At 37.3% G+C, this 25,286-nt stretch overlaps 1 protein-coding gene across 1 annotated transcript; it reads left to right on the forward strand.

Moving 5' to 3' along the window:
- The first annotated feature begins 11,543 nt into the window (after positions 1-11,543).
- On the forward strand, positions 11,544-22,303 carry LOC113658022 (secretagogin-like). The gene is made up of 9 exons (XM_047819781.1): positions 11,544-11,595; positions 11,683-11,753; positions 18,886-18,975; positions 19,756-19,812; positions 20,862-20,939; positions 21,419-21,474; positions 21,591-21,636; positions 21,767-21,826; positions 21,921-22,303. The coding sequence occupies exons 1-9, from the start codon at positions 11,544-11,546 to the stop codon at positions 22,014-22,016; spliced, it is 606 nt and encodes a 201-aa protein (XP_047675737.1). The 3' UTR covers positions 22,017-22,303.
- The last annotated feature ends 2,983 nt before the right edge of the window (positions 22,304-25,286 follow it).

Consider the following 25,286-nt stretch of genomic DNA (forward strand, 5'->3'; position numbering starts at 1 on the left):
TCAGGATGGACAGCCAAGGTGTGAAGAAAATCATGTCCCACTCTCTCTCTGCATGCTTCTACCAGTTTCTTTACCACAGATGTATTTGTTCCCACCAGAATGTTTACATCTCCTTTCATGACAGGGTCGGGACAGACCAGCACAAGTGCATCTATGGATTCTGCCACTCCTGCCACAGATCCTGGAAACTCCAGCCTTAAAGACAAACAGCCATCATATGGGTACCGCTGCATGCTCAATCCCCATACCTCCAAATTTTCGATTGGTGTTAATGGCAGATGCTTCAAGTATTTCTCATAGAACGATCTGTATAGCAGAGTGACTTGCGATCCACTATCCAGCAAAGCTTTAGCATAAATCCCTTCCACCTGGATAGGAAGAACAGAGCTAGGTCCCACTAACCCACTCGGAAGAACTGCTGGCTCAGCTTTGACTCCTTTGCACTTTGTGGAACGTGTCTTTCTCGGAGCTGCAGGCCGTTCCTCTACTGAGCCCCAGAGAAGTTTCCCGACGACTGTCTCATTTTGATGAGTCGCTGGTTAACTCTCCTGAGATTTTCATCCTTTGTACAGTCACGTTTCATATGCCCATCTTCTCCGCATCGGTAACAAAAGACATTGACTTTATTAACTGGTCGGGTTGGTGTTTTACTCTCTGCCATCGCAGCTAGACTCTGCAGGGCAGGGCGTTCAGGCATTATGGGTTCCTTTGCTGCTGCTGACAAACGTAACACCTCGTGCTTAAGTCCTCTTATCTCCCTCTTTAGCTTTTCTACCTCTGAATCGCCTATGTGGGTGTTAGCGGATGACCCACTCATTAAAGGGGATACGACAGAGACGGCTACATTGGACTGTGCTGAACTCCTGTTTTTCAACAGAGTTTCTTCTTCTCGAACTTCCTTCATTAGCTCATTGAAGGAAGGAGGGGCACACAGCTTATGGGTCATTCTCAGGCGCATTGCCACTAGATCACTGGGAAGAGCACCTCTGACTATTTGTTGCATTCGAAGATGATTCATGGCAGAATACTCAATGCCTTTCTTCCTCAGCATACTATGCAGCATCCTGTCCAACCTCAGTATGTAGGCTGACAGCTTTTCTCCCTCACTCTGGTAAGTGCTCCGAAACTTTAGCATTAAATCTGAAGCATCCTCAGTAGTGCCAAACGCAGACTCTAGTGCACTAAGATAGTCACTGAAAGAAGCAGATGGGTTACCAGTCTTCTCAAACCTTACAATGTCTGCTGCAGGACCTCTGAGACACTCTACTAATCTCTGCTTTTTGACATTATCAGAACACTGCCATTCTTCCAGGATGTGAGTCGTCTGCTCTACCCAGACCTCATACTCATCTTCCCCAGGAGGAGTTGGGATAAATCCTGAAAATGGACGTAGCTTTCTATATCCGACCCTCCCCTCAGATGAAGCCACATGACAGGTCTGAACAAGTGAATTTATGGCATCAACAAGCTGAGTGTTAAGATCAGGTGCAGGGGAAGCCAAACTTGGAATGTCAGCTAACGATTTACCTTCTTTTTGAAGAAAAGAGATCAGCTTAAACTGGAACTCATCTTCCTTATTCTGCTTCGGAGCTTCAGCTGCAACATGGACAACCTGTGTATACCAGCAGCCTACTTCAGGTCCTCCAAGTTCTGCAGGGATAGACATCTTGGAAATGCTATCAGCTGTTTCAAGCAAGACAAACTGCAGTCGCTTAGTTTTATCAGAACAGCGATCGAGCACTTTGCATTTCCCTATTCCCAGAGCAGCATCGACCACTCTATAAATTACTCGGTCTTCACAATCTGCAGGTACATTGCTCAGAATAAGGACTCTATCCAATGCAACATCTTTCTCTCCACACCAAGCAATAATCTCGCTAACCTCCATTTTGTTCACTTGTGTCATTGACAATGTGTGCTCAGAAAAACAGGTAATGGCTATTAAGGGTTAAAGATCTTTAGCCAAAACAACAACAACAACAACAACAAAAACTCAAAGAAACACAGTATGCAAATAATACACTCTTAGAAGTTTTTTTTTTCTTTTAAAACACAATCTGAATCATCTGAAACATCCCGGACGAGCCCCCACACAAATGTAGCCCTCTCTCCAATAAATGTGGCTCAAATGTGAGAATTAAGTCTAGGGAAATTTACAAATCAACAATAACCTGGAGAGAGACACATTTCTAAATTATACTATTCCTATTAATCACGACACCCAGATCTCAGATATTCACTTGATGTTTGTGTTTACCTCCAAATTGGAAATGACAAATATTCAAAGAAAGAAAAATGAACTCAACAAATGTATTTATTTGTTTTCCTCAGAACTATTTTGTCTCTGTGTATTTTTTTTCTTTTTGTGTGTTCCTTTAAATAATCAAATAATAAAATTTGCACAGTCACTCACCACAACAGTAGATCTCAAAAACGTATCCCCAAAAGAAATGAAGAAAGAAAAAAAACAATTGTCACTGTACTCTCAAATTTTACCCAGCTGGGATTTTCAATACACAGATGCCGCGCTAGTTGGAGCTCTTTTTATGCAAGGCCGATGTACTCACGAAACAGAGGAAAATTTAAATTCCAATTTCAGGATGACCACCTCCAATTCTCACATTCAGACGAGATGATAAACAGCATCCGGGACATTTTCCATGACAACGATGAAAGGAACCGCGATGAACTCCTCCCTCCTTGAACGGGTTTGATGCATCCGCGAGATTCAACACAGAACTCCCGATTTTGACTCGTCGAATTCAATTTACTAAGCACACTAAGCACGCATTTGACAAACTCCACACACCACTGTAGTACCTTTGAACTGAATTATTAAATTAAACACGGGTATAATCTTCCGGTTTACGAACGAAATATAGCTAGAAACTGTAACACTGAACTGAAAAAAACAAACACGGGAATATTCTTCCGGACAATTTGTAGATCTGAATCTAACAAAACAAATAAATATATGAGAGTATCTCGCGTGCAGATCCTCGTGCTAGCTTTCTTCCGTAGCTCTGACTCACGAGTTGAAATGCACGCAGCCTGTCGCCGAAATCTCTCAAACTCCAAAAGTTACACCCACAACTCTTCACAGATAAACTGTCACTCAGAATGTCCGTGAGCCTTGACTAATATCAGTTTTTCTCCAAACCGACCAATTTTCCATGTCAAACTCAACTTTTTTCCCCGCGCAATATCCTCACTTCCCGTGTTAACAAAAACTGCACACCCCCGTGTCCGTTTTCCTCTAACCCCTCCCCTTGAACTTGAGAGGTCAAAATCCACATCTCTCATAGGACAGAAAAGAAATGATGTTTTCAGAAAACGCAATAATCCAGTTTTTTTCAATATCTTACATACACACACATTTGAAAATTCCTTTAGAAATATGACTTAGAAAAATAAATAAATAAATAAAATAAATAAAAACATTTGTCAGCGTATGTGTGCCTTATGTCAGACCCAAAACACACACACAAAATAAAACAGTTACAGATTCAGAAATCCAAAGATTTCGTCAGGGTTCTACAAATAAAACTCAGAGACAAAGTTTATTACAAAGCCAGAGAAAAGAAAACAGGAAAAGAGTAAAAGGTATGTGTGTAGGTGTGTATATACAGTATATGATAAAATATGCCATGATGTCATTGTTTCATAAGTGATGCAGTTCATACTAATGAAATCAGAAATTCAACAGAGTTCAACTACGTAGTGCCAGTGAAGAGAAAACAAATGTGTCATAATTTATTATTTAAGATTTTAAAACAGGTCTAACATGTATTTAATGCCTTGCAGCTCAGACTAAGTGAAATCACTGTTCCATCCATGGCAAATTACAAACAAATGCTGAGTCTGCAGAGCCAGGAATACAGTACTTATATCACCAAATCCAGGGAAACCTTCTAGCAACAGTATAAGTACTTAAACTCCACAAGTAGTAACTCTATTTATTAACTCTATTTTAGACATGTTTAGGTCCATCATTTAGTACAAACAAGAAATATGTTCCTTTGAACCACTTTCCTGTTTGGTGATATGTTAATTAAACTCTGAAACTTTTGGTGTGCATCCGAAAGAGTCCGAGCCTTGCTGCATATAGCATCTGATCCTTCTCATAAATTTCCATTTTAGTCATTTGCCAAATTATTCTAATTCCCACCACTTTTTTCATCTTTGCAGAATACATATCATTATTAACCCTAATTATCATATGTTGGGCTTTTATGGCAATTTGCTGAACACAACAATGTCTGACTATTCAATTTAATTTAATTCAAATTTATTTGTATTTTTGTTTACAATTGACATTCTCAAAGCAGCTTTACAGAACATAAACATAGAACAAAAGGTTATTATAATAAAAAGATTAATATGGTACAAAATTCAAGATTAATATTAGATATCTATTTGAATGCATTTGTATTTATCCCCAGTGATAAATCTGAGGTGTCTGAGGTGGCGCAGGCAGCAGTGGCAAGGAAAAACTCACTTGATGGGTAAAGGAAGAAACCTTGAGAGGAACCAGACTCAAAGGGGAACCTCATCCTCATATGGGTGACACTGGAGGGTGTGATTATAAATATACAGTCTGACAAATGTTGTATTGATGAGGAGATTGTTGTCTTCAAAGACCACATGGAGTTTGAGTTGGTGTCTCCTCTTTAGTATAGAGTCCAACTGGAGCTGGTAAATCTCTAAATGCCTCGGGATCCTTACAGATTCGGCCTCATCTCAGTGGAGGTCCAAAATCTTCATGGCATGGAAGACAATTGGAGCTGGTACAAAATCTGGATGCCTCAGCATGGGTAGAAAGAGAGAAGCAGTGGAGAGGAATTAGCGTAGCTGCTGTTCTTAATATTAGCAAGCACTAGATGATAATGTGCATTTGATCAGGTGTATTAGAGCACAAGATTATGGGATGTATTATGTGTAGGCCTGACTAAAGAGACAAGTTTTTAATCTACATTTAAACTGGGAAAGTGTGTCTGAGCCCTGAACACTATCAGGAAGACTATTCCAAAGTTTGGTAGCTAAATACGTAAATACTCTCCCACCTTTTGTAGATTTAGATATTTTTTATTTTTTAATTTAACCAGGAAAAAAAATCCCACTGAGATTCAGAATCTCTTTTTCAAGGGAGTCCTGGCCAAGACAGCAGTACAAAAAGTTTCATATTTAAAATATACAGCAAAAACAGACAAGATATAACAGAAAGAAAAAAAAAAGATTAAATTAAACATAATCTCCACATCATCACCAGCAGCACTCAGTAGTAGCACATGTGCATATAGTACTCAAGTAATCTTTTATCTTAATTTTAAACTGCACCAATATTGGTATATAGTCTAATTTAAAATGTTTCTGCAGTTTATACCTAGATGATGGAGCAAAAAAATTTAAAGGCATTTTCACCGAAGACAGTTTGTGTTCGGGGAATGTCATACATGATTTGACCATTAAATCAAGATTAGATTATTATTATTATTATTATTATTATTATTATTATTATTATTATTATTATTATTATTATTATTATTATTATTATCTGTATTAGCGCACCGTGTCTCTGCCTGCTCAAGGTTTCACATTCCTTTCAGCTTTTTTATCCTGAGGCATTTCTCCGATGGTCTCATTCTGTTAGTTATGAACTGTAGTATTTATATTTTTATAAACACCATTAAACACAGAACCATACAGAACAACGGTGTAGGACAAACATCATACCAAAGAGAAGCATTAGTGTAGACTAAATATTGAAGTAACCAGGATGGAAGCGTGAAATAATCACAAAGTAGAACAGTGTTTATTGTGTAGGCCAAACAACAAACCAAAGATTAGAACACAGTGGAATAAATACCAAGCCAAAGATTAGAACACAGTGGAATAAATACCAAGCCAAAGATTAGAACACAGTGGAATAAATGCCAAACCAAACAATACCAAATACCAAACAAAAAAAAGTGCAGTGCAGAACAACAGAAGCAACTAAAGCCATGTTCACACTGCAGGTAAAAGTGTCCCAAATCTGATTTTTTTGGGGTCAAGTGACCAGGTCAGACTTCTTCAGGAGTAGTGTGAACACTCAAATCTGGCCCAGATCTGATTTTTTCAAATCAGATTCAGACCACTTCCATATGTGGTCCTGAATCAGACCCAAATCTGATTTTTTCCAATGTGGCCGCAGTGTGAACACCCAAGGCGGATTCAATGCAACTTTTACGTCAATCTACATCGACATTCATCACAATTATGTGCCGGCAAGTAAGTAGACCAACGTGACTACGCCTACAAATGGATCAAATTATGAAAAGTTGCCCTCGACATCCGAAAATTTTCAAAACACTGCGTCTCTGTGCTGCCATTACACAAACATTTAGAAAGAAAAGCGAAAATGCTTACTTCCATCATAACCTCGACAACTTTAGCGCAACGGTGTGCTGTGTGTGACGTCATTGTTATTGTTCGTTTGCGCATGCGGGTCAGTTTGAAACAGCAAACAGTTCACACTGGTATCTGATATAGGCCACATTTTAAAAGGTAATGTGAACAGCCAAACAAAAAAATCAGATCTGAGCAAAATATCCGAACTGAGCATTAAGACTTGCAGTGTGAACGTGGCCTAAGAGGGCAATGTAGATTAAACACCATGCAAAGTAGGATATAAACTCCAAACCAAAAAGGACTACTTTCCTAAACAGGGGTTTGAGAATTTGTATTGTTTTATAAGTATTTCTGTTTCCTTATCCTATATAATGTGTTCTGTTTGTAGTTGAACTTCTGAGTTCTTCAGACTCCACTTCCTCTCCAGAACATTTGAATTCCAGCAGCACTGAAACACAGCTTCAACACACAGATTCAACACAAGAGGAAGTCTCATCCAGTGAAGAAGAGAATGTGGAATAAAAGCAGAAGCACACAAGGAACTGTTTCTCAAAAGCATAGCTGCAGAAAGATCACAGTTAAATAGTACAATGTACAAAAAATGCCAGTCTAGAAAATGCAATACCATGATACAGTAATTGATGGTAGAGAAATGTATATAAAACACCATAAAAGCAGGAGAAGAAAGAATTCTAAACAAGCAATGAATGTAACATTAACACCAAAGAGAACAACTGTGTAGACCAAACACCAACATAACTAGGAGGTTAAAATTAATACTTATACCAGATAAGTATAAGTATAACCTTATACAAAAATCGTAAAATAATTAAACCCAAAAGGTGTTTACAACAGTTTACAACTAAAACACAAAACCAGGAAATCAAAACAAAAAGGACAACAGTGTACACTGAATACCAAACCAACCAGGACACAACTGTACAATAAACACCAAACCAACCAGGACATAAATGTACAATAAACACAAAACCAACTAGGATATAACTGTAGAACAAACACCAAAATGAAAAGGGCAAAAATTTACAGGACACCAACCAAAAGCAAAATGTAGAATAAACACCAAACAGACCAGAACATAACTATAAAATAAACAACAAAACAGACAGAATAGAATAAACACCAAAGCAAAAAGGACAACTGTGTAGACCGTACTGCAAACCAGCCAGGACTTAACTGTAGAATAAACACCAAAACTAAAAGGGAAAGCATGTACACCATACCAACCAAAAGCAAAATGTAGAATAAACACCAAAGCAACCAGGACATAACTGTAGAATAAACACCAAGGAAAAGGACATCAGTGTACACCAAACCAATCAAATAAAAAAAAAAAAAAAAAAACAACTGACCATTATTTGAAAGGGACTAAAGATAGAAAGGCGTGGTGGCAGGCTGGTTGTCATTGATCTGATAATAATCGGGATTAGAAAAGCTCCTCAGTCGGCTGTAATTATGAGCCGTCCACCAGCAGCACGCAGATGTGCAAACTTTTCCCCAGAAGATGAATCTCTTTGTGCGTAATGAAAAGAGCTTCTTTTTATAACTGACACATGAGTGATCGCAGCAGACAATTTTATGGTATTTTTAAAACTCTTTCTTTTGATATTTTTTTAATTGTCATTCTTGTCTTCCTCACTCAGTGAAAAAGATGATACGATTTATTCGGTAACATTTGCATTTCATTTATACATTTCATCAACAGCCTGCTGCTCGTCACATGGCCGGCCATGTGGACGTTCAATTAGACCACATCTAATTTAAATACCTTGTCAGATAGCATTTCTAAATGTTATATATGATATGATTATATCTTCTGATATGTTGGTATATAGATATTATTATAATTAAATGTAAATGTCTAACCCGTTCTCAAATCTATGTTTTTAATCTGCTTTAGGAAACTGGCGCATGGTGAAGAGATTACAGGTTTAAATCTAATCCGAAACATAGTACACGCACCTTAAATCCTTAAATACAAAAGAAATCACCCTGTGAGACAGAAAACTTTTTTTTTTTTGGTTGAACGGTTAAAGTGGTATTATGGGTTAATGGGCTAGCCTTAAATGGATGTTTTACCCTCAAATCCACACGATATATACATTTCCATTTAATCAAGAGCTTCTGTACTCATTAATACTGTATGTTTCATTAATTTCTTCTTGTATAATGATATATGTTGTTTTAATTCTCTGTGGTGATGGAATATATATGTCGTACATACAAGTTCTTTAAAAAGGGAATACATAAATATATATATATATTGATATATTGTTCTTAGACATCATTTTATTTCTGTTTATCTATAAATATGGCCATTTGTATATTTGTACCAATTAAAAAAAGATTTACATATCCCTGACAATATTCCAGTCTGTTTTTTTGTGCAAGTGACATGATATATATCAGAGATATTAATATTGTTATATAACATGAATTAAATGTTCTGTTACACTTTTCTTAATGATGTTTCTTCCTCCTTTTCTTTCTACAGTACTTTTTATTTTTTTATGTGTTTTTTTAACAGAAATCTCTGAACCTTAAATTCAGAGATTCACAGTTTGTATGCAGTGTGAGGTTTCTTCAGCCTAGGGGTTTAGATGCTGGGTAGATGTGGAGTATTTAAGCAGGACCGCTTCTTTGGGGCAGGGCAGGGCAGGGCAAGTTTATTTGTATAGCACATTTCATACACAGAGGTCATTCAAAGTGCTTTACATAGAAATTAGAAAACAATTTATAAGAGAGACTAAAAAAAATATATGTAAAAATAAGAGACACACGATAAAATCATAATAAAAACAAAGAACAATTAAAGAAAACACATTTGATTTTAATAAGAACAGTTTAAAATACGTTAAAAAGAATAAAACAGGAGTAAAAGTGAATTTGCCCGTGAATGAGTGTGTGAATAGCATATTCAGGGCATATTCCCTGGATATCTTATGTCCAGTATTCCCAGGGTACACATTCTTCAGTTTTCTGTAGCACTGATCCTACACTTTTGCAGGGAGCCTGGAGTTTATCTTGGGGAGCTGGACACCCAGGACAGGGTACCAGTCCATCACAGGGCACAATCACCTGGAGGAGGAAACCATAGAATCCCCAAAGCCTCAAACTCACAAACACTGGAAGTGCAATGCAAACATGTTAAACACCAAGCCACCATGCTCCATAAATACCACCTTATAGGCAGAATTCAATTCAAGTTTGTTTGTATAGCGCTTTTTACAATTGTCATTGTCTTAAAGCAGCTTTACAGAACACAAACATAGAACAAAGGGTTGTTATAAGAATAATATAAAGATTAATAGAATACAAAATTCAAGATTAATATTAGATGGATTTAGTTCACAATGTGTATGTATATATCCCCAATGAGCAAGTATGAGGTGACTCAGGCAGCAGTGGCAAGGAAAAACTCCCTTAGATGGTAAGGAAGACACCTTGAGAGGAACCAGACTCAAGGGGAATCCATCCTCATATGGGTGACACTGGAGGGTGTGATTATAAATATACAATCTAACAAATGTTGTATAGCTGCAAAAGATCACATGGAGTTCACAGAACTATATTCAATACTTTTTCACTGTAATGTGGTCAATTCCCTCCAGAGCTGATCCTGACCTCCCTGGGGCCCTAAGCAAAATTTTGCTAAGGGGCCCTCCTACCTGACCCGTGAGCCATGTAAACCATTTGCCACACATTCACACTTGACACCCCACTGCTCCCACTACAAACCTCCCTCCTTTTAAAAAAGTTTGCTCCATCTCTCAGTAAAAGAGTAAAACAATACAGAATTAAATGAGGTATAAACAAATCTTTATTGAATGGAATATTTTAAATAGAATTTTGAGTTGAATATTAGCAAGTGAATTTAAATGTAATTCCTGATATCAAAAATATGGTTACTACTAGAAATCACACTCTTAATATTTATATTTTAAGTATTGAAAACTGAATTCTTGATATCAAAAATCCATATCATGTAAATGTATAAAATGATGGTTATTGTTTACTGAGGGATGTGCATTCATATTGACCTGGCATTATGCCCATTGCAATGTAAATCCATTGGTTTCCATATTGCATTAACGTTGTAACCTTGATTGAGAGACTATAAACATTGTCATTTAGGAGTGTTATCACGCTACTTTTCCATTGGTCCACACACAGATGTTGCTGGAAAGCGCACGTGTCATTTCGTGCACGATTGCACGCGCATATGAACGCATATTCATGCGAATGTTCACGCAAATAAATTGTTGTGTGACAGACAGGTCAAGACATGCACAGGCAGCACTGCACAGCTAATTTAGTTAGTCAGAGACTAGAGACAGAATCACATCAACTTTACTGTTATTTGCTCTTGCTGACATCGAACTTGAAGAAAACAAAAGTTTTCCTGATTTATTTTCTTGCATTTTCTTCTCATTTTGTTTCCTTTTTTTCTTTTCATGTCCAGATGGATAGCTCCGCTTCCTATTGTCATCTAGACAGTAAATATTAACACGCGCTGTAAAGTGTGGCAGGGGGAGGTGGGGCCTTGCGTAATTTGTGGGGCCCTACGCAACTTGCGAAGTGATCGTATAGGGCTGACTGTTAAAATGTGCTTTATACGAGACACGTGAAACGAACCACCTGCATACTTGCTTGTGCTGCAGTAGTGTAACACACTTGGAGGAGAGTGCTATCTGCCCGCTTCCTCATATATGCCAACGATTAGCTAGTTTTGCAATGATTTACATGGGAAAGAATATATGAAATACTTTTAATATTAAGTATTAAGTTTTAAGCTATATTATTATATTAATATATTAGTAATACCACTTGGCCCAGGTTCTTTCTGCAGCTGCATTTCTTCCGTTGCGTTCGGCATCCTGAACTTTTTCCCAGTAATACCCATGTGCCCGTAATCTGGCTTCCAGTGATTGCATGTTGTCTTGGATCAGCCTCATTATGTGTGGGTGAGATAATTGAAGCGCAGTCGCTCGCTCCCTCTGAGAGCGGAGGTGGACCAAGAGCCGCTGATAAAGGGCACCACTGGGGGTCCTGCTCATTTGGTCCGAGCAGCCTGTAAGAACATCCAGTCACCTGTTGGAGCTCACTAATTCACTTTTTCTCCATCTGTCGGCACAATGGACAGCGCGGCTGCTTTTCTGCAAGTGTGGGGTTTGTTCGATCCAGTCGGTAAGCCTCATATCATGCTCAGGGTCAGCTAACCATAATAAAATGTACAGTTTGTAGAGAAGTGTAAAAACTGTTTTTATCGTGCAGATCATGGCTACATTGAAGAAAAGCATGTGGACGAGTTTTTTCGGCACGTTGTGAAGAAATTAGGGATAACAGTAAGCCACTTATTTGTTGCTATCATTGAACATGAGAGAAAATGTCCCAGTAAATTAAGGAACTAATCACATATTTCTGTTTAAAGTGTCACTTTTGTCACACTTTAATTTTTTATTGTTGTTTATGTTGCTTTAATCCAGTGATGTTTACTATATTTAGTAAAACTCTACACTAGTGACGCTACACTAACACTGCTTGGGTTGTGTTGTCTGCTGTATTATTTAGGTTAGCTGTGTTAGCTGTGGTGCTGATACGAGTGTATCAAACATCATTGTGTTAATGTAGTTAGTAGTTATTATATATACTGCCATTTTGTGTTGAATCTGTTCCTTTATGTTTAGTAACCAATTTTTTTTCCACTTGACTACAAACTGTTTAAACTGGACATTATTTATATTTATATTATTTACTGTCCAGTGTCACCCAAATGAGGATGGGGTTCCTTTCTGAGTCTGGTTCCTCTCAAGGTTTCTGTGTCATATCATCTCAGGGAATTTTTCCTTGACACCATCAACAGGAGAAATTGCTAGCGATGAATAGAACCTACGTTTTTATTCTGTTTCCACACTTTTGTAAAGATGTTTTGAGACAATGTTGAATGTTAAAAGCACCATAAAAATTAAAAAAATTGAATTTTACTCGGATCTTAAGGTGACTGTATTCAAGATCCATTCTGCTAATATGTCACTGCTTTTAATGCAGGGAGATGATGTTTTTAGTGACAGTTGTTGGAACTCAGAGCCCACCCCAAAGTGGACACAGCGCAGGGTGAACCAGGGTCTTATGTCTTCATCCAAATATTAACCAAACTACATAAGACTTTGCTGGACTAGCTATAACAGATAGAGAATAAAACAATGAAGAGACTCTCCAGACCTGGATGAGAGGGAGCAAACTTCTTTATTGCAGTCAATCAGCCAACAATTCCATTGAGCTCAAGGAATTTTTTCCTCATCATGATCCTCTGGGAGAGGGGAGTTGGGCTTTTCTTGTTTCTCCTTTATATGACCCCCTCCCTTCACTGAGACTTCTCTTATCCGTCCTCTGACTTGCCCACTCTGACTCGCTCAAATCTCCAAGTCTACTCATGTTTCCTGTAACTTTGGCCTGTAACTTTCATTGTAGCATGTGGGTCGGAGCTGCTCCTCACATTCCCCTGACGGTGGGGTGGTAGCTCTTTCTCTCTCCTGCTCCATCTGCTCTTTCTTCCTCACTCTTTCTTTCTCCTGTTCCTTATCTTGCTCTCCCTTTATTTTCTCTTCTCTCTTTTTCATTCCTGCTCAAACCAGTCTGCTCTCTCCCATTTTTTTCATAGTTTTCTCCATGAATTCTTTCTTCATTTCCCCCAACATCCTGGCCCTCATCTTTTTGCATTTTCCTTCATCAAATGTTCCTCCTTTAGGCCACTGCAACTCGCCTTTTGTCTGGTCATGCCACTTCTTCATGCACTTCTTTTTCAGCTTCTTTATGTTTCATCATTATAATGGCAGCTGGTGTGATTAGACTCTTCCCTTTTTCCATTATGCACCCTTGTCTCGCACTTGTTGCCCTGTTTCATGGTCCTGGATTTCTATTTGCAGATGATCACCTTAACTTAGCATTTATCCGCTTTACTGTTAAGCACGGTTTCACTGGGTTCTTTCTAGTACGACTCTCAAGGGGATTTATTTTATCTATTAAAATAGATATTGCAAACCCTCTTTCCCACTGCACCACTCTTTTCTCCACCGACACCAGTGCCATCAGTCCGGAGCAATAATTATGGTCTTGCAGCAAATAATTCTACCAGAGGCATCAAACGGGTCTTTAATAAAATCAAATAATGATATAACATCCTGTCGAGGTTTCTACAAGGGCTCACAGTACTGGGATCATCAGCAGTGGCTTCCAGATACCTTTTATTTTCTCATACAAATTCTCATACGGAAAGAAACTTTCTAGTGCCCACAATCCTTTAACCTCATAAGCCACATAAAGCATTTAAGTGCCCACACTGCAATTCCTAACTCCACATCTACGGCATTTAACAGACACCCTTATCCAAAGTGACAAGAGCTTTGCTCAGGGGCCCAGCAGTGGCAGCTTGGTCCTGGGGTACGAACCCATGACCTTCCGACTAGTAGTCCAACACCTTAACCACTGAGCTACCACATCCCTTACATAGGTATTCCAACAGCCACAAATATTTCTACTGTAACAAGCACTTCATCCACCATTTGGATTTTCTTATATCATGCTTGTTATTCATGATAATTCAAATATTATTTTTTGATTTTTTTACTTTATGTAATCAAAACCAGCTGCCCCCATCCCTACCAAGTAACATATAGGGACACTCGTGCCTCTTTACACCTGCCCGTGCAGCCCCAGTCTGTGAGGTCATTAACTCACCCACACTGGTGGTATCAGTGGTATAATTTTTTTTCTCAAATTCACTTTTCTATTCAGGCCTATTCACAGTGATCCACATCTGGTTATGCTTACCACAACTATAATTAGTAGTATGGAGTCATGAGGCTTCTTGGCTCTTCTTCACATGTTAAAGTGTAGAAATTTGTTTCTGGGAGAGAATTGCATCCAATTGCATCCAAGAAGAGTTTTAAAAATAAACACAATAAAAAGGCACTACTGTACATATTTTTTAATGCAAGTAGAAGAAAAAAGTAAGAAGAAAACATTACCACATTATACAGTAGCAGACTCTCTTATACAGAGCGACAAAAGTGCTTTTACTGTTAAGTCTTTATTGAATACATTTACTCTTATTCACTAGGATACAGACTTAAGATACCATGAGCCTAAAAACACTGGTCAAAGTTGTTTTTAATACACACAAACAGGGAAGAAAGTGTTAGTTCAAGTATTTCATGAAGAAGAAGGTCGTCTTCAACCGTTACACTGATGGACTTTATATTGAATACTTTAAATTTTATGTCTAAGTCATTTTTTATTTCAGATTTTTCTGTTAGAAGACTGTTAACATCTCATGAATTAATCTTGCAGTGGGTTTCACTTCAAGTTTTGACAAATTTATTCATAAATATAAGTGCAATGAAATAAAATGTGAACTTGAAAGAACAGAACAGAGGAATCACTTGTGATCGGGCAACATGTTTCTGCACAGATTGACTTCATCTAGGATCGTCTTAAGGCTCTTCTCGATTTTAGTGGTCAGCTTAAGACGCTTTATATTGAACTGCTGCATCAGTTTGGGAAGGTTGATGATCTCCTCCTCTGTAGCTTTACTAAACCACTGCTCCAGCTTCCGTAAACATAAATGCTCATTGGATGAACAATCGCCCACTGAACCTGTTAAGTTCCCAATGAAGCGCTGTAACTTTCCTGTTCTGCAATTTTTGAAGGTATCTTCAAAGGGCTGGATGATGAACTTAACCCATGCTGATAACAGAAACAGAGAGCAGTCACTGTAAGCTTGTAAGAATAAATGACATTTCAAAAATAGCACCAAAAAAAACAACAATCAGGCAACGTTATAAAGACTTGAAATTTTTAATGCTGTGCAGCTGCCTGAAGGTCCACATACATCCATAGAGGATTGTCTGCATTGAATTTGCAGACAATCTTTGGCATTGAATGGAGTCAGTTAACCCTGTTTGTTCTTCAAATTCATATAAAGCAATAGATTTTGTTAATAAGACTGCATCCAGGAGATCAGAATTCAGGCCATTGTACATGATTTATTTACCTAAGTAATAAGGAAACCTCTATGTTACCACAACATGCCAAAATCATGTTTTATCCTAAAAGCATATCTGCTATCAGTATAAATGATAACACTTTTGCCTTTTGCTAATTTATGTTTCTATTAGAGCAATTAACTCTGCTGCTTGTTCAGAGAGGTTTCCTGGTAATGATTCAGTTTTCACTATTTTATATTCTGTGATCTTACGCAGCTACGGCCTGTTTTCTAGTTCCTGAAGGTTGTTCCTCTTGAAAAAAGTTGCACAGTTTAGTACAGTATAGTGTTTCACTTTTAGCATTTAAAGTAAAATAGTGTGATATCACAACCATCGTGCTGCAGACATATGTGCTGATTTCTGATAAAGAAGAAGAAGTGACACTAGATATGGGACCAAAAGAGTTGCTGGCTGTTGATTCCTAAAGTGAAATATGACGGTAATGAAAGTTTAAAGAAAGGTTCCAGCTGCAATCCTTCCCTAAATCTGTTGATTTTCGATAAATCATACCATCATGTGCGATTCTGCAAAACAACAAAACTGATTAATCATACTATAGTATATTTATTATCTAATAATGAATGGAATCACTGCAGAAACTCTATATATTAATGAGCAACACTTTATGAGCTGGTGAAACATAAGCGAGCAGATTTTATCTTCCTTCAGGAAACACACAGTGACTGAAGGAAGGGACTGAAATGGGCCCATGGTTTTAGGGACTGAAATGCACTTGTTTTCACAGTATTTTATTCCACAGTCTTGTGATGTTGAAGAAGTTTTAAAAGGAAGACTTTTAAAAGTGAGAGCACTCTTTGAAAATGAAGTGTCTGTTTTTAACTGTGTGTAAGCTCCAAAATCAGATAAATAATTTTAGGTCATGTTTTATTTATCCTGTGGGCTTTTCAGATCATTGTATAGTAGAGTGCACTTTTAATAAGTGTAATGTAAAGCCATGCGGTGCATACAGTCATTTTAATGGACAGAAAAAGTTTATACATGCTTTGCGAAAAGATTCAGGGAAGTTTATAACTGAACCTACTGAAATATGCAAGTAGACAGTCAGTGTTTACTCGAAGCTGTATAGAAGTGAACTGCTGTGCAAGAGGAGGAGGAGGGTATTTTTTTCAAAATCTTTCTAAGCTGAATGAGTGGTCAGCTAGTGAACTCGACAAGGAGCTGACCCTCGAGGAGTTAGAGGCTGCGCTAAACAGCAGTGAACTTTGTAAAAAGCACCATTAGCCTTAACATTTTTTTTTTTACAGAGGGAGATGGTGTTTCACCAATTTTTATCCTTGGTTTTAAATACAAAAGAAAAGAAAATGCCAAACAAAAAAAGCGAAGTGTCACAAAGCACACAACATGAAAAAAGCAACATTTCTGAGACTGGTAAAAACTAGGATCTTTATCGATTTTAGCTTTTATACAGTATATGCATGAAGGACCCAGGAAATTTCCAACAGATTTGGTGCTATGGGGAAGCCATGTGCTCTGTTTCAAATGATGAATTGTTTTTTACACTAGAGTTGGAATGATAATGTTTTAAAGTTTTTACTGTGTATCTTTTAAGTTGGTATTTTTTTAGTGGTTGACTGACTGTTTCTTATAAAGCTTTGCATTCCACACAACCCAGGAAACCCATCTGCCAAACCATGAGCCCAGATGGGTTTCCTGGGTTGTGTAGAATGCAAAGCATTGCTTGGCAGAAGGCCAGCTATTGTTCAGAGAGGTTTTATGTGTTTATTTGGGTTCAATTTACCAGCATTTTTATACATTTACATATGAATGTAGTCAAATACTTAGATAAATGGATAAATACATAAAGTAAATAAATAAACATGTAAGTAAAAAAATCTCTCTATATATTTTACTTTATAAGAAACAGCCAGTCAACCACTAAAAATACCAAGGTTTTTCCTTCTGTTACATGTCTTCATATACTTAATACACAACCTTATCAATGATGCAAATAAAAAGGAATAATTTTGGTTTTGTTGGAGCTGTTTCCTTTTCAGCCACATGTCCCTCAAACTCACACACATTCCTGTTTCTAAGGTTAAAATGACTATTTGCTAAAATTCTAATCATATAATCTACAATTAAGGCAAATCTGTAGTCATTTAAACAAGGCTTGTGTATTTTTTTTTTAAAATAAATTGGGGGGTAAAAAAACCCAAAAAAACGTCAGGACAAAATGTATTTTCAGGTTTTAATAGTTTTAATTTAATTATGCTGAAAGTCACGTGATGATTGTGGGACATACAGTAGATATCACTTGTATGCTTTTATGGTAAAATTCCTTTTTTCCCCCATGTCAAGCCATGTTTATTTTGACCAGGAATAATGTACAGTGACATAGACTTGCTGCTGTTTCTGCTCTGCTTAACACATCTACGTTGTTAATGTGGTGATACGCATGCACATGGAAACTAATGAAACAGACAGGACACCCCACTTATAGATTTGCCAAAGCAAAGGGAAATTACTATAAAGTCATTCCCTATTACTATTTGGAAATTATTAAAGTCAAAGTACTCCACCCCGGGGGCCTACTCAGCCTTAAATTAAGCTCCAAAGACACAGGTTCAGTTATGGCTGAGTCAGGTATCAGACCGTATTGTAATTACAAAATACTTTATTTCAGATATCACATTAAATCATTCAAATGCAGAAACACACAGTCACAATTGGTACCTCTCCAGAATTGAATACAGATCTTGAATACTAAGCCAGAGGACACCCGGCAGATGTGCACGCCAACACCACAGCACACCATGCACGCTCATAAAAACGAAAACATCACATTAATCAGCACGGCAACTCATCATACAAATGAAAAATGAAAACTCATCAGCATTAAAAGAAAAGAAAAAGGCACTTGAACAATAAATAGACAAAAAAGAAAGGAAAAAATGTAATTCCTGACAAAAGGAATTTTACAGACAAGATGGTGACAGTTTGGTGGCTAGACACACTGATATGCGACAATCAAATCAAAAATTGCTACCGACATCCGGAAATGTCTGTCCCTCAAAAGTATCCCACTGGGCTCCTTTGTCCACACTCGTGGGCATTCAGATGGCGCATCAGAAACAAGGCAAAGCTAGATGGGGCACTCACAGATGATGTCACAGACCCCCCCCTTTTTTTTACAGCCCCAGTACAAGAGCCCAATTTAAAATCATTTCTTAAGAGGATAATATGCTACATTAATAAACTGCTATTCACGTCTATCTATCTATAAGCCACCACACCTTTAAAGTAATTTTTATTTTTTTAAAGGACATGCTGATAGAGGATAGACTGCAGCGAGAGATGTGAGTGCAGAAGGACGTCTGCAAATCCATCAGGTGAGATATTAACTGTAGGCCTTATAATAAACTTCAGAAAGAACGTAGTTCTCTGTATTCAGACTATTTCTATTTAACTACAGGTGGCCAGCATCTTCCTGCCAGAGGACGAGAACTTTCTGCTGTTGTTCTGCAGAGAAACGCCCTTGGACAACAGTGTGGAGTTCATGAGGGTCAGGACGGTTTAATATGTTTTTGTTTGTTAATCTGTTTCCTTTAGTCATTTTGGTGTTTTTTTTTTTCATTCTGTTCTCAGACCTCAATTTTTTGTTTATCTTTTTTTTGTTATAATAAATATTTATAAAATAAGTGCTTAAGTGTTTGAGAGCAAGAAATCAGACTTACATGTGCTTCATGTGGACTCCAGAACCAAGACTGCTTTTAAGTGTTTTTTTGTTGTTGATGTTGTTGTTTGTTTAACATTAACTTGAAAATAATAGGTTGCAGGCAAGATGATAACATGCAACCTTTAGCAAAGTAAAACTGCATGCTAAGTATGTAGCCAATACTAATTATGAAAACAATGTCATTATGACATTTTGTCTTTGTTGTTTAGTATATTGTGATTAAAATAAAATCTTATTTATTGAAGTTTCATTTGTTTTTGCCTGAGAAAAAAGGAGCTAGATTATTACAAATATTACAGCATTTAGCACAGTATTTATAAAGACAAATGAACAGCTAAACCAAACATTGTTATATTCATAATTCGCCTCCTTTCCCACTTATGGCATACAATTAATTTATCCTTTAAAACTACACAGTAAGATGTAGCTCGTAATATCTTAGTGTAACCAGGACAAAATGACAAAAAGATATTTCTGCCTTAGCCGTCGTTTATTAGATGCTAACTTCTGGTTTCTGCATCCAGGTTGTAGTCTACACGCTGAACAAGGTCACGACTGATGTTTTGCTAACAGGTCTTAATCCTGAGCTATTTTATGTCTTTTCAGATCTGGAGACGCTACGATGCTGACAGCAGTAGATTCTTATCAGCCGTGGAACTCAAGGTACCATTTAACTTTGAGATACTTGTATACTTTGTATACAATGAGATATATATATATATATATATATATATATATATATATATATATATATATATATATATATATATATATATATATATTTAAGCTTACAAATGTATTTGGATATGACATCTTGACATCTGGATATTAAATCTTTTCTCCCCTGTTGTGTGTTTAATACATTAGCATTTTATCTTTATAATTTAAAATACTATAATTAAAAAACATGAAATATATATAATAGATTTTACAGATTTTATGTAGGACAAAAGAGAAGCATTTGAGACTCGAATTTTTACCAAATTTACAAACATTTACAATTTTCGTCATGTGAATTTTTGAGCTTTGTTTAATCCATAACCAGATTTTTTTTAATATTAGATAAATTCATATCCATGCATCTACTACCTCCATAAACTGTTGTAGACTGCTCCTCTAAATACTCAGCATTGAGGCTCAGCATCAATAACGTGTCTAGTATCATTAAAAGAAATATTCTTCATATTAAAATTTACACAAACATTCTGTAGTATAATGCATTAATTAGAGCATATCCCAGCTTTTGAAGTTGGGGTCCGAGCAAAAGGACAGCTATCTTACATCCACCTTGGAGCAGAGAGGGTTAAAGCCTTTGCCCAGGGTCCCTACAGTGACAGTTTGACTTGAACCAGTTGAGCCACCACTGCCCAAAACCTTAGTGGCCTAGTGTAAGTTCGTAGAGTGTAGTATGTCTACGTGCTTGCTAGTTAAATCATTAACTTTATTATCTAGCTTATGGACATTGTCTGTTTATGGTTTCCAGTTGCCTAACCACAGCATTCCTACATGGAAACCAATGGAATTTTCTGTAGAAAAGTAGAAACCAATGTATTCATCAAAGTATATGTTAATCTGCTTGATTAAACAGATTGTGTTTTTCTGTTTCAGATGGATATTTGTGTGATGGATTTGTGATTTTATTTGTGTGCGTGTGTTCTTGACTACACCAACTTTAATATCACTACAGCTTCTTCTCTGTGCTTCATCTCCAGAGTTTCCTTGAAGATCTGTTTGAGCAGCACAACAAGTGCATCACGCCAGACAAACTGGAGATGTACACCAGCACCATCGTAAGATCACATTGCCGAACCAGATTAGCAACAGAGACTTGTATAGAAGACACTACACATAATCTACATCTGAAAGAGAACAGTTATTAAAAAAAGGAATGTATTATTGTGATATGTGCTATGGGTGGATGACATATGTACAGGGGTACAGTAGGTATTATATAAATAAATATATATTATAGATGTTTATAGACAGACAGACAGACAGACAGACAGACAGACAGATAGACAAATAGACTGATAGACATATACTATACACAGACAGACAGACAGACAGACAGACAGATAGATAGATAGATAGATAGATAGATAGATAGATAGATAGATAGATAGATAGATAGATAGATAGATAGATAGATAGATAGATAGATAGATAGATAGATCAAAGGCTGGAACAAAGGGCTTCTTGTTCTTACTCCTTAGTCTGACACACAAAATTTACTGTAAAATCACAATTAACTTTTTTTCTTCTTCCCCAGATGAAAATGTTTGACAAAAACCAAGATGGCCACCTGGATTTAAATGATATGGCCAGGTATTAATATAATGGACGGGATGTATATGTAGAAATATATCACAGGAGATTTAGTTATATTTTTCTTTTGTATGGTCAGAGTGCATGATTAAGCGCTTCTTTATCTGCGTCTCCAGAATTCTGTCCTTAAAGGAGAATTTCCTGCTGAAGTTTGAGATGGATGTGAGTAGATACAGAAACACAAAACATCTAATCACACCACAGAGGTTCTGACATCAAATGCTTTAATTTTTAACGTGTTCTGTTTTCTCTGCTAAAATTAATAAGTGTCTGATGTATCGTTAATGTCCAGGCCTGCACTCAAAAGGACAGAGCGAGAGATTTCGAGAAAATCTTTGCCCACTATGATGTGGTAGGTTTGTGATACAGGAAACGTTCATACGGATGGTTCAGATTTGTTCATATGAGGTTCAGGTCTCATAACTAAACCTGTTTGTGCTCGTTAGAGTAAAACAGGAGCCCTGGAAGGACCAGAGGTGGATGGATTCGTTAAAGACATGATGGAGTTGGTGAAGGTAGAAATATTTTGTCATTACATCTAATATTATTAATGAGTTATTAATAAGACTTTTATGAAGGTTTTTTTTTATATATAATTTACCAACATACCCAAGGTCCCAAGTTATATTCCTGAGAATGTATTCATAAAGAATGTGAGAATGATCTCAGAGAGCTCCTAATTTAACTTAAGGTTCCTAGTTTCCATTTATATCTTAAGGGTGATTCTAGACCAATCTCAGAACGAGGAAAATACAAAAAATTTTATCTTAGAGAGGAGGCGGGGCTAATCTTGTTACTAGGTGACGTTCTTTTGAAGACTGTGATTGGTTGTTCAATAAATACAAATAAGCAAGCTTTTAAAATCTGGTCTATTATAAGCCTTCAATTTGTCTCTATGTTAAGATAGTTAAGATTATATTGTGCACGGATAACGTTCGTGGCTAATAATATTAGAGATGCATGTTATAAATGTAATGTAAATATAAATGTAATTATCTCTGACACAGAGCAGAAATGTCAGACAGAGACAAAAACTCTAAATGCCATTGCAGCAGAATATACACTCCTGAACAAAGTCTTAAGACTGGGGGAAACATTACAAGTATTTGCATTTCATGCTGGTGGACAATAATCAGGTTGTAAGAAATGCTTCCAAATGTCAAAAAAAGAAACAGGAATGAGACACAAAAAGTGGCAAAAAGGCAATTTATTGAAAACTGCATTTAAACTCAAACAGGCTATACATCAGCTGATCAAAAGTTTAAGACCAAAGCCTGAAAAAACCCACAACAGAACTAAAAGTGTCAAAAAAGGACTGAGTAGCCATACCATTCTTGTTGGTTACTTCAAACACTCGTCTCCTGATATGTTTCCAGGATGCTGGTAAGGATGTCGCAACTTGTGATGACGTCAACATTACTCAATCCCCAAATATTTTCAAAGGGTTTTAATTGGAAATATGCATGACGGTCAAAAATGTCATGTTGTCCTCCTTGATAGACACCTCCTTGATAGACAGCCTCAAGATCCATTTTCCCATTTAAAGAAAAACAATCCCAGATCATGATCCTAGGCTGTGCTGGGTAGAAGTCTCGTTTGAGAATAAAACCTTCTTCCATCCTTTAATGTCTCATGTTTCATGATGACTCAATTTCCACATAGTTTGTGGTGTGGGAGGAGCGTTTTGGGCGGTGGGGTGTTGGTAGGAGATGTGGCTTACAAAGACATTTTTTTTTCTTTAACCCTTTCTCTTTCAGATGCTCTTATGGTTATTGGACTGCAGTGCATTGAGCTTATTTGGGTCGAGGTTTGTGGAGGACGATCATAGAAATCTGGGGTCCTAAAATAGAAAAACACCAATCACAGTGTGCTTTGACAAAACCTATGAGCTTTCACTGGTGTGATCCTGATCACAGGACCTGAACAAATAATAAATTTAAGGATCACATAAATTCAGGTACAGAACATTGTGTGTACCCATTGTTATACACAGCTTTCAGGAGAAGAAAAATCATACAGCTTCCATAACAATGCGAATCTACACATACAAAATAATAAACACCATTAACATTACACACATTAAAGTGTTTAGACAAATCTTACAATATTTCGTTGTAATTTTCTCCTGTGGGAAGCAATGCGGTATTTAACGAAATATTTTACCACTTTCCACTCTCTGCTTCCAAGTGCTTCAAATTCTGCAGCAATGCACTGCTGACTGTCTTCCTTACCTGGTACTTTATTTATCACTAAGAACCTTCTCAAATGCCTTTCTACTGCAGAACATGCTTCTGGTGCCCAGCTTCTTTTTGTAACAGTTTGTTTACCTAGGTAGAAAGAAAAAGAAAGTTAGCCCATTCTTGACCAACTACTAAAAATAGCTGTTTAAGGTAAATCTCCACAGATTTTGTTCTACGACAGTTAGAAACACAAAATTTGGAGTGGCAGAAAAGAGGCAGTATATAGCAGCATATAACAGAGGCCTGTCAGGGGCTTTTATAGAAGTTACAACAGGTTTCACAATAACATGTAGGGGACTGCAAGCAATCTCATTTTAGATACTTGTCTTAAACCACCCTCAGCTGAGAATGTATACAATTATGCATGTAGTAAGACAGGTTTTGATGCTGAAAACTGAAGCATATTAAAAAACCAAAAAAACCAAACAAGTATTTTGCTTACCACCATTTTTGTTTTTTTTTCCATTCAAATTCATACAGAAATGTACTCTGAGACTTAGAGTAGGTTCTTGACTGGCATTTCTCCCTCTGTACTCCTTGCACCTTGTTCGATTGACCAGGTAGTGAAAACCCCCCTTCCTATAAGGACATGTAATTCAATATACATTTAATAATGTATTAAATATACATATCTCTAAATGTTTACCACACTGACACCCTTTTGTGCTACTATAATATGTTGCCCCTTAAAGAGCTTGACATCCCTGTACCTTTGTTGGCATCAATGAATTTTTTCATTAGCCATGGCTTGTCCCTCGTTGACAGTATATATGATGTTGCCGTGTTCTGATCTTCTTTTTGAACATTATGGGTGTAACGAGTCTGTCTGTGTTTCCCCTTGTTTCTATCTGCCGTCTTTCCCTGATGTTAATTGTTTGCTCCGCCACTCATTCCTTACCATGGACACTAATTGCATTCCATCTCTTCCCCAGGTGTTTTGTCTTTGTCTCTGATTGTCTGTGCTTTGTGATTGGTCCCTGTTTACTATATATACACTGTTCATTCCCCTGTTGTGAGTCGTTGTTGGTGTTTGGTGTTTTTGCTTGCCTGTTCCTGTTCCTGTTCCTGTTCAGTGTTATGACCTGTTTTGCCTGCCTGTTTCTGTTTTGTTTATTAAATAAGTGAAACTGCATTTGGATCCACACTTGCCTTTGTCTCACCATGTCACATCGTGACAGAACGACTCACCCCATGGATCCAGCAGAAATACTGTTTTTTCTTTGTCAGGAGGACTCCCCGGTCGAGGAATATACGGAGGTATTTGTGGACCTGTGCAATCAGGTCAACTTCGATGAGAAGGCACTCAAAGACATTTTCAAGCATGGACTAAGGGACATCCTGTGGTATTTGATGCCGTCTACCAGAGAGATAAAAACATTCTCGGAGTTCGTCAACTTGGCGTTGCCCCTGGACGGGTCTACGCTAACCTTGAGCAGTGTAGAGACGGAAGCCAGCCGTAAATGTTTTTGGGGGGGGCAGCAAGCTTTGGGATCCGTGGGCTACAGAGCGGAACCAGCCACGGATGCCCGAATGCCCTACAGTGCCTCCGTCCAGCCCATTCCCGTGCACACC

Source organism: Tachysurus fulvidraco, chromosome 10, assembly GCF_022655615.1.
Source record: "Tachysurus fulvidraco isolate hzauxx_2018 chromosome 10, HZAU_PFXX_2.0, whole genome shotgun sequence".
Classification (NCBI taxonomy): domain Eukaryota; kingdom Metazoa; phylum Chordata; class Actinopteri; order Siluriformes; family Bagridae; genus Tachysurus; species Tachysurus fulvidraco.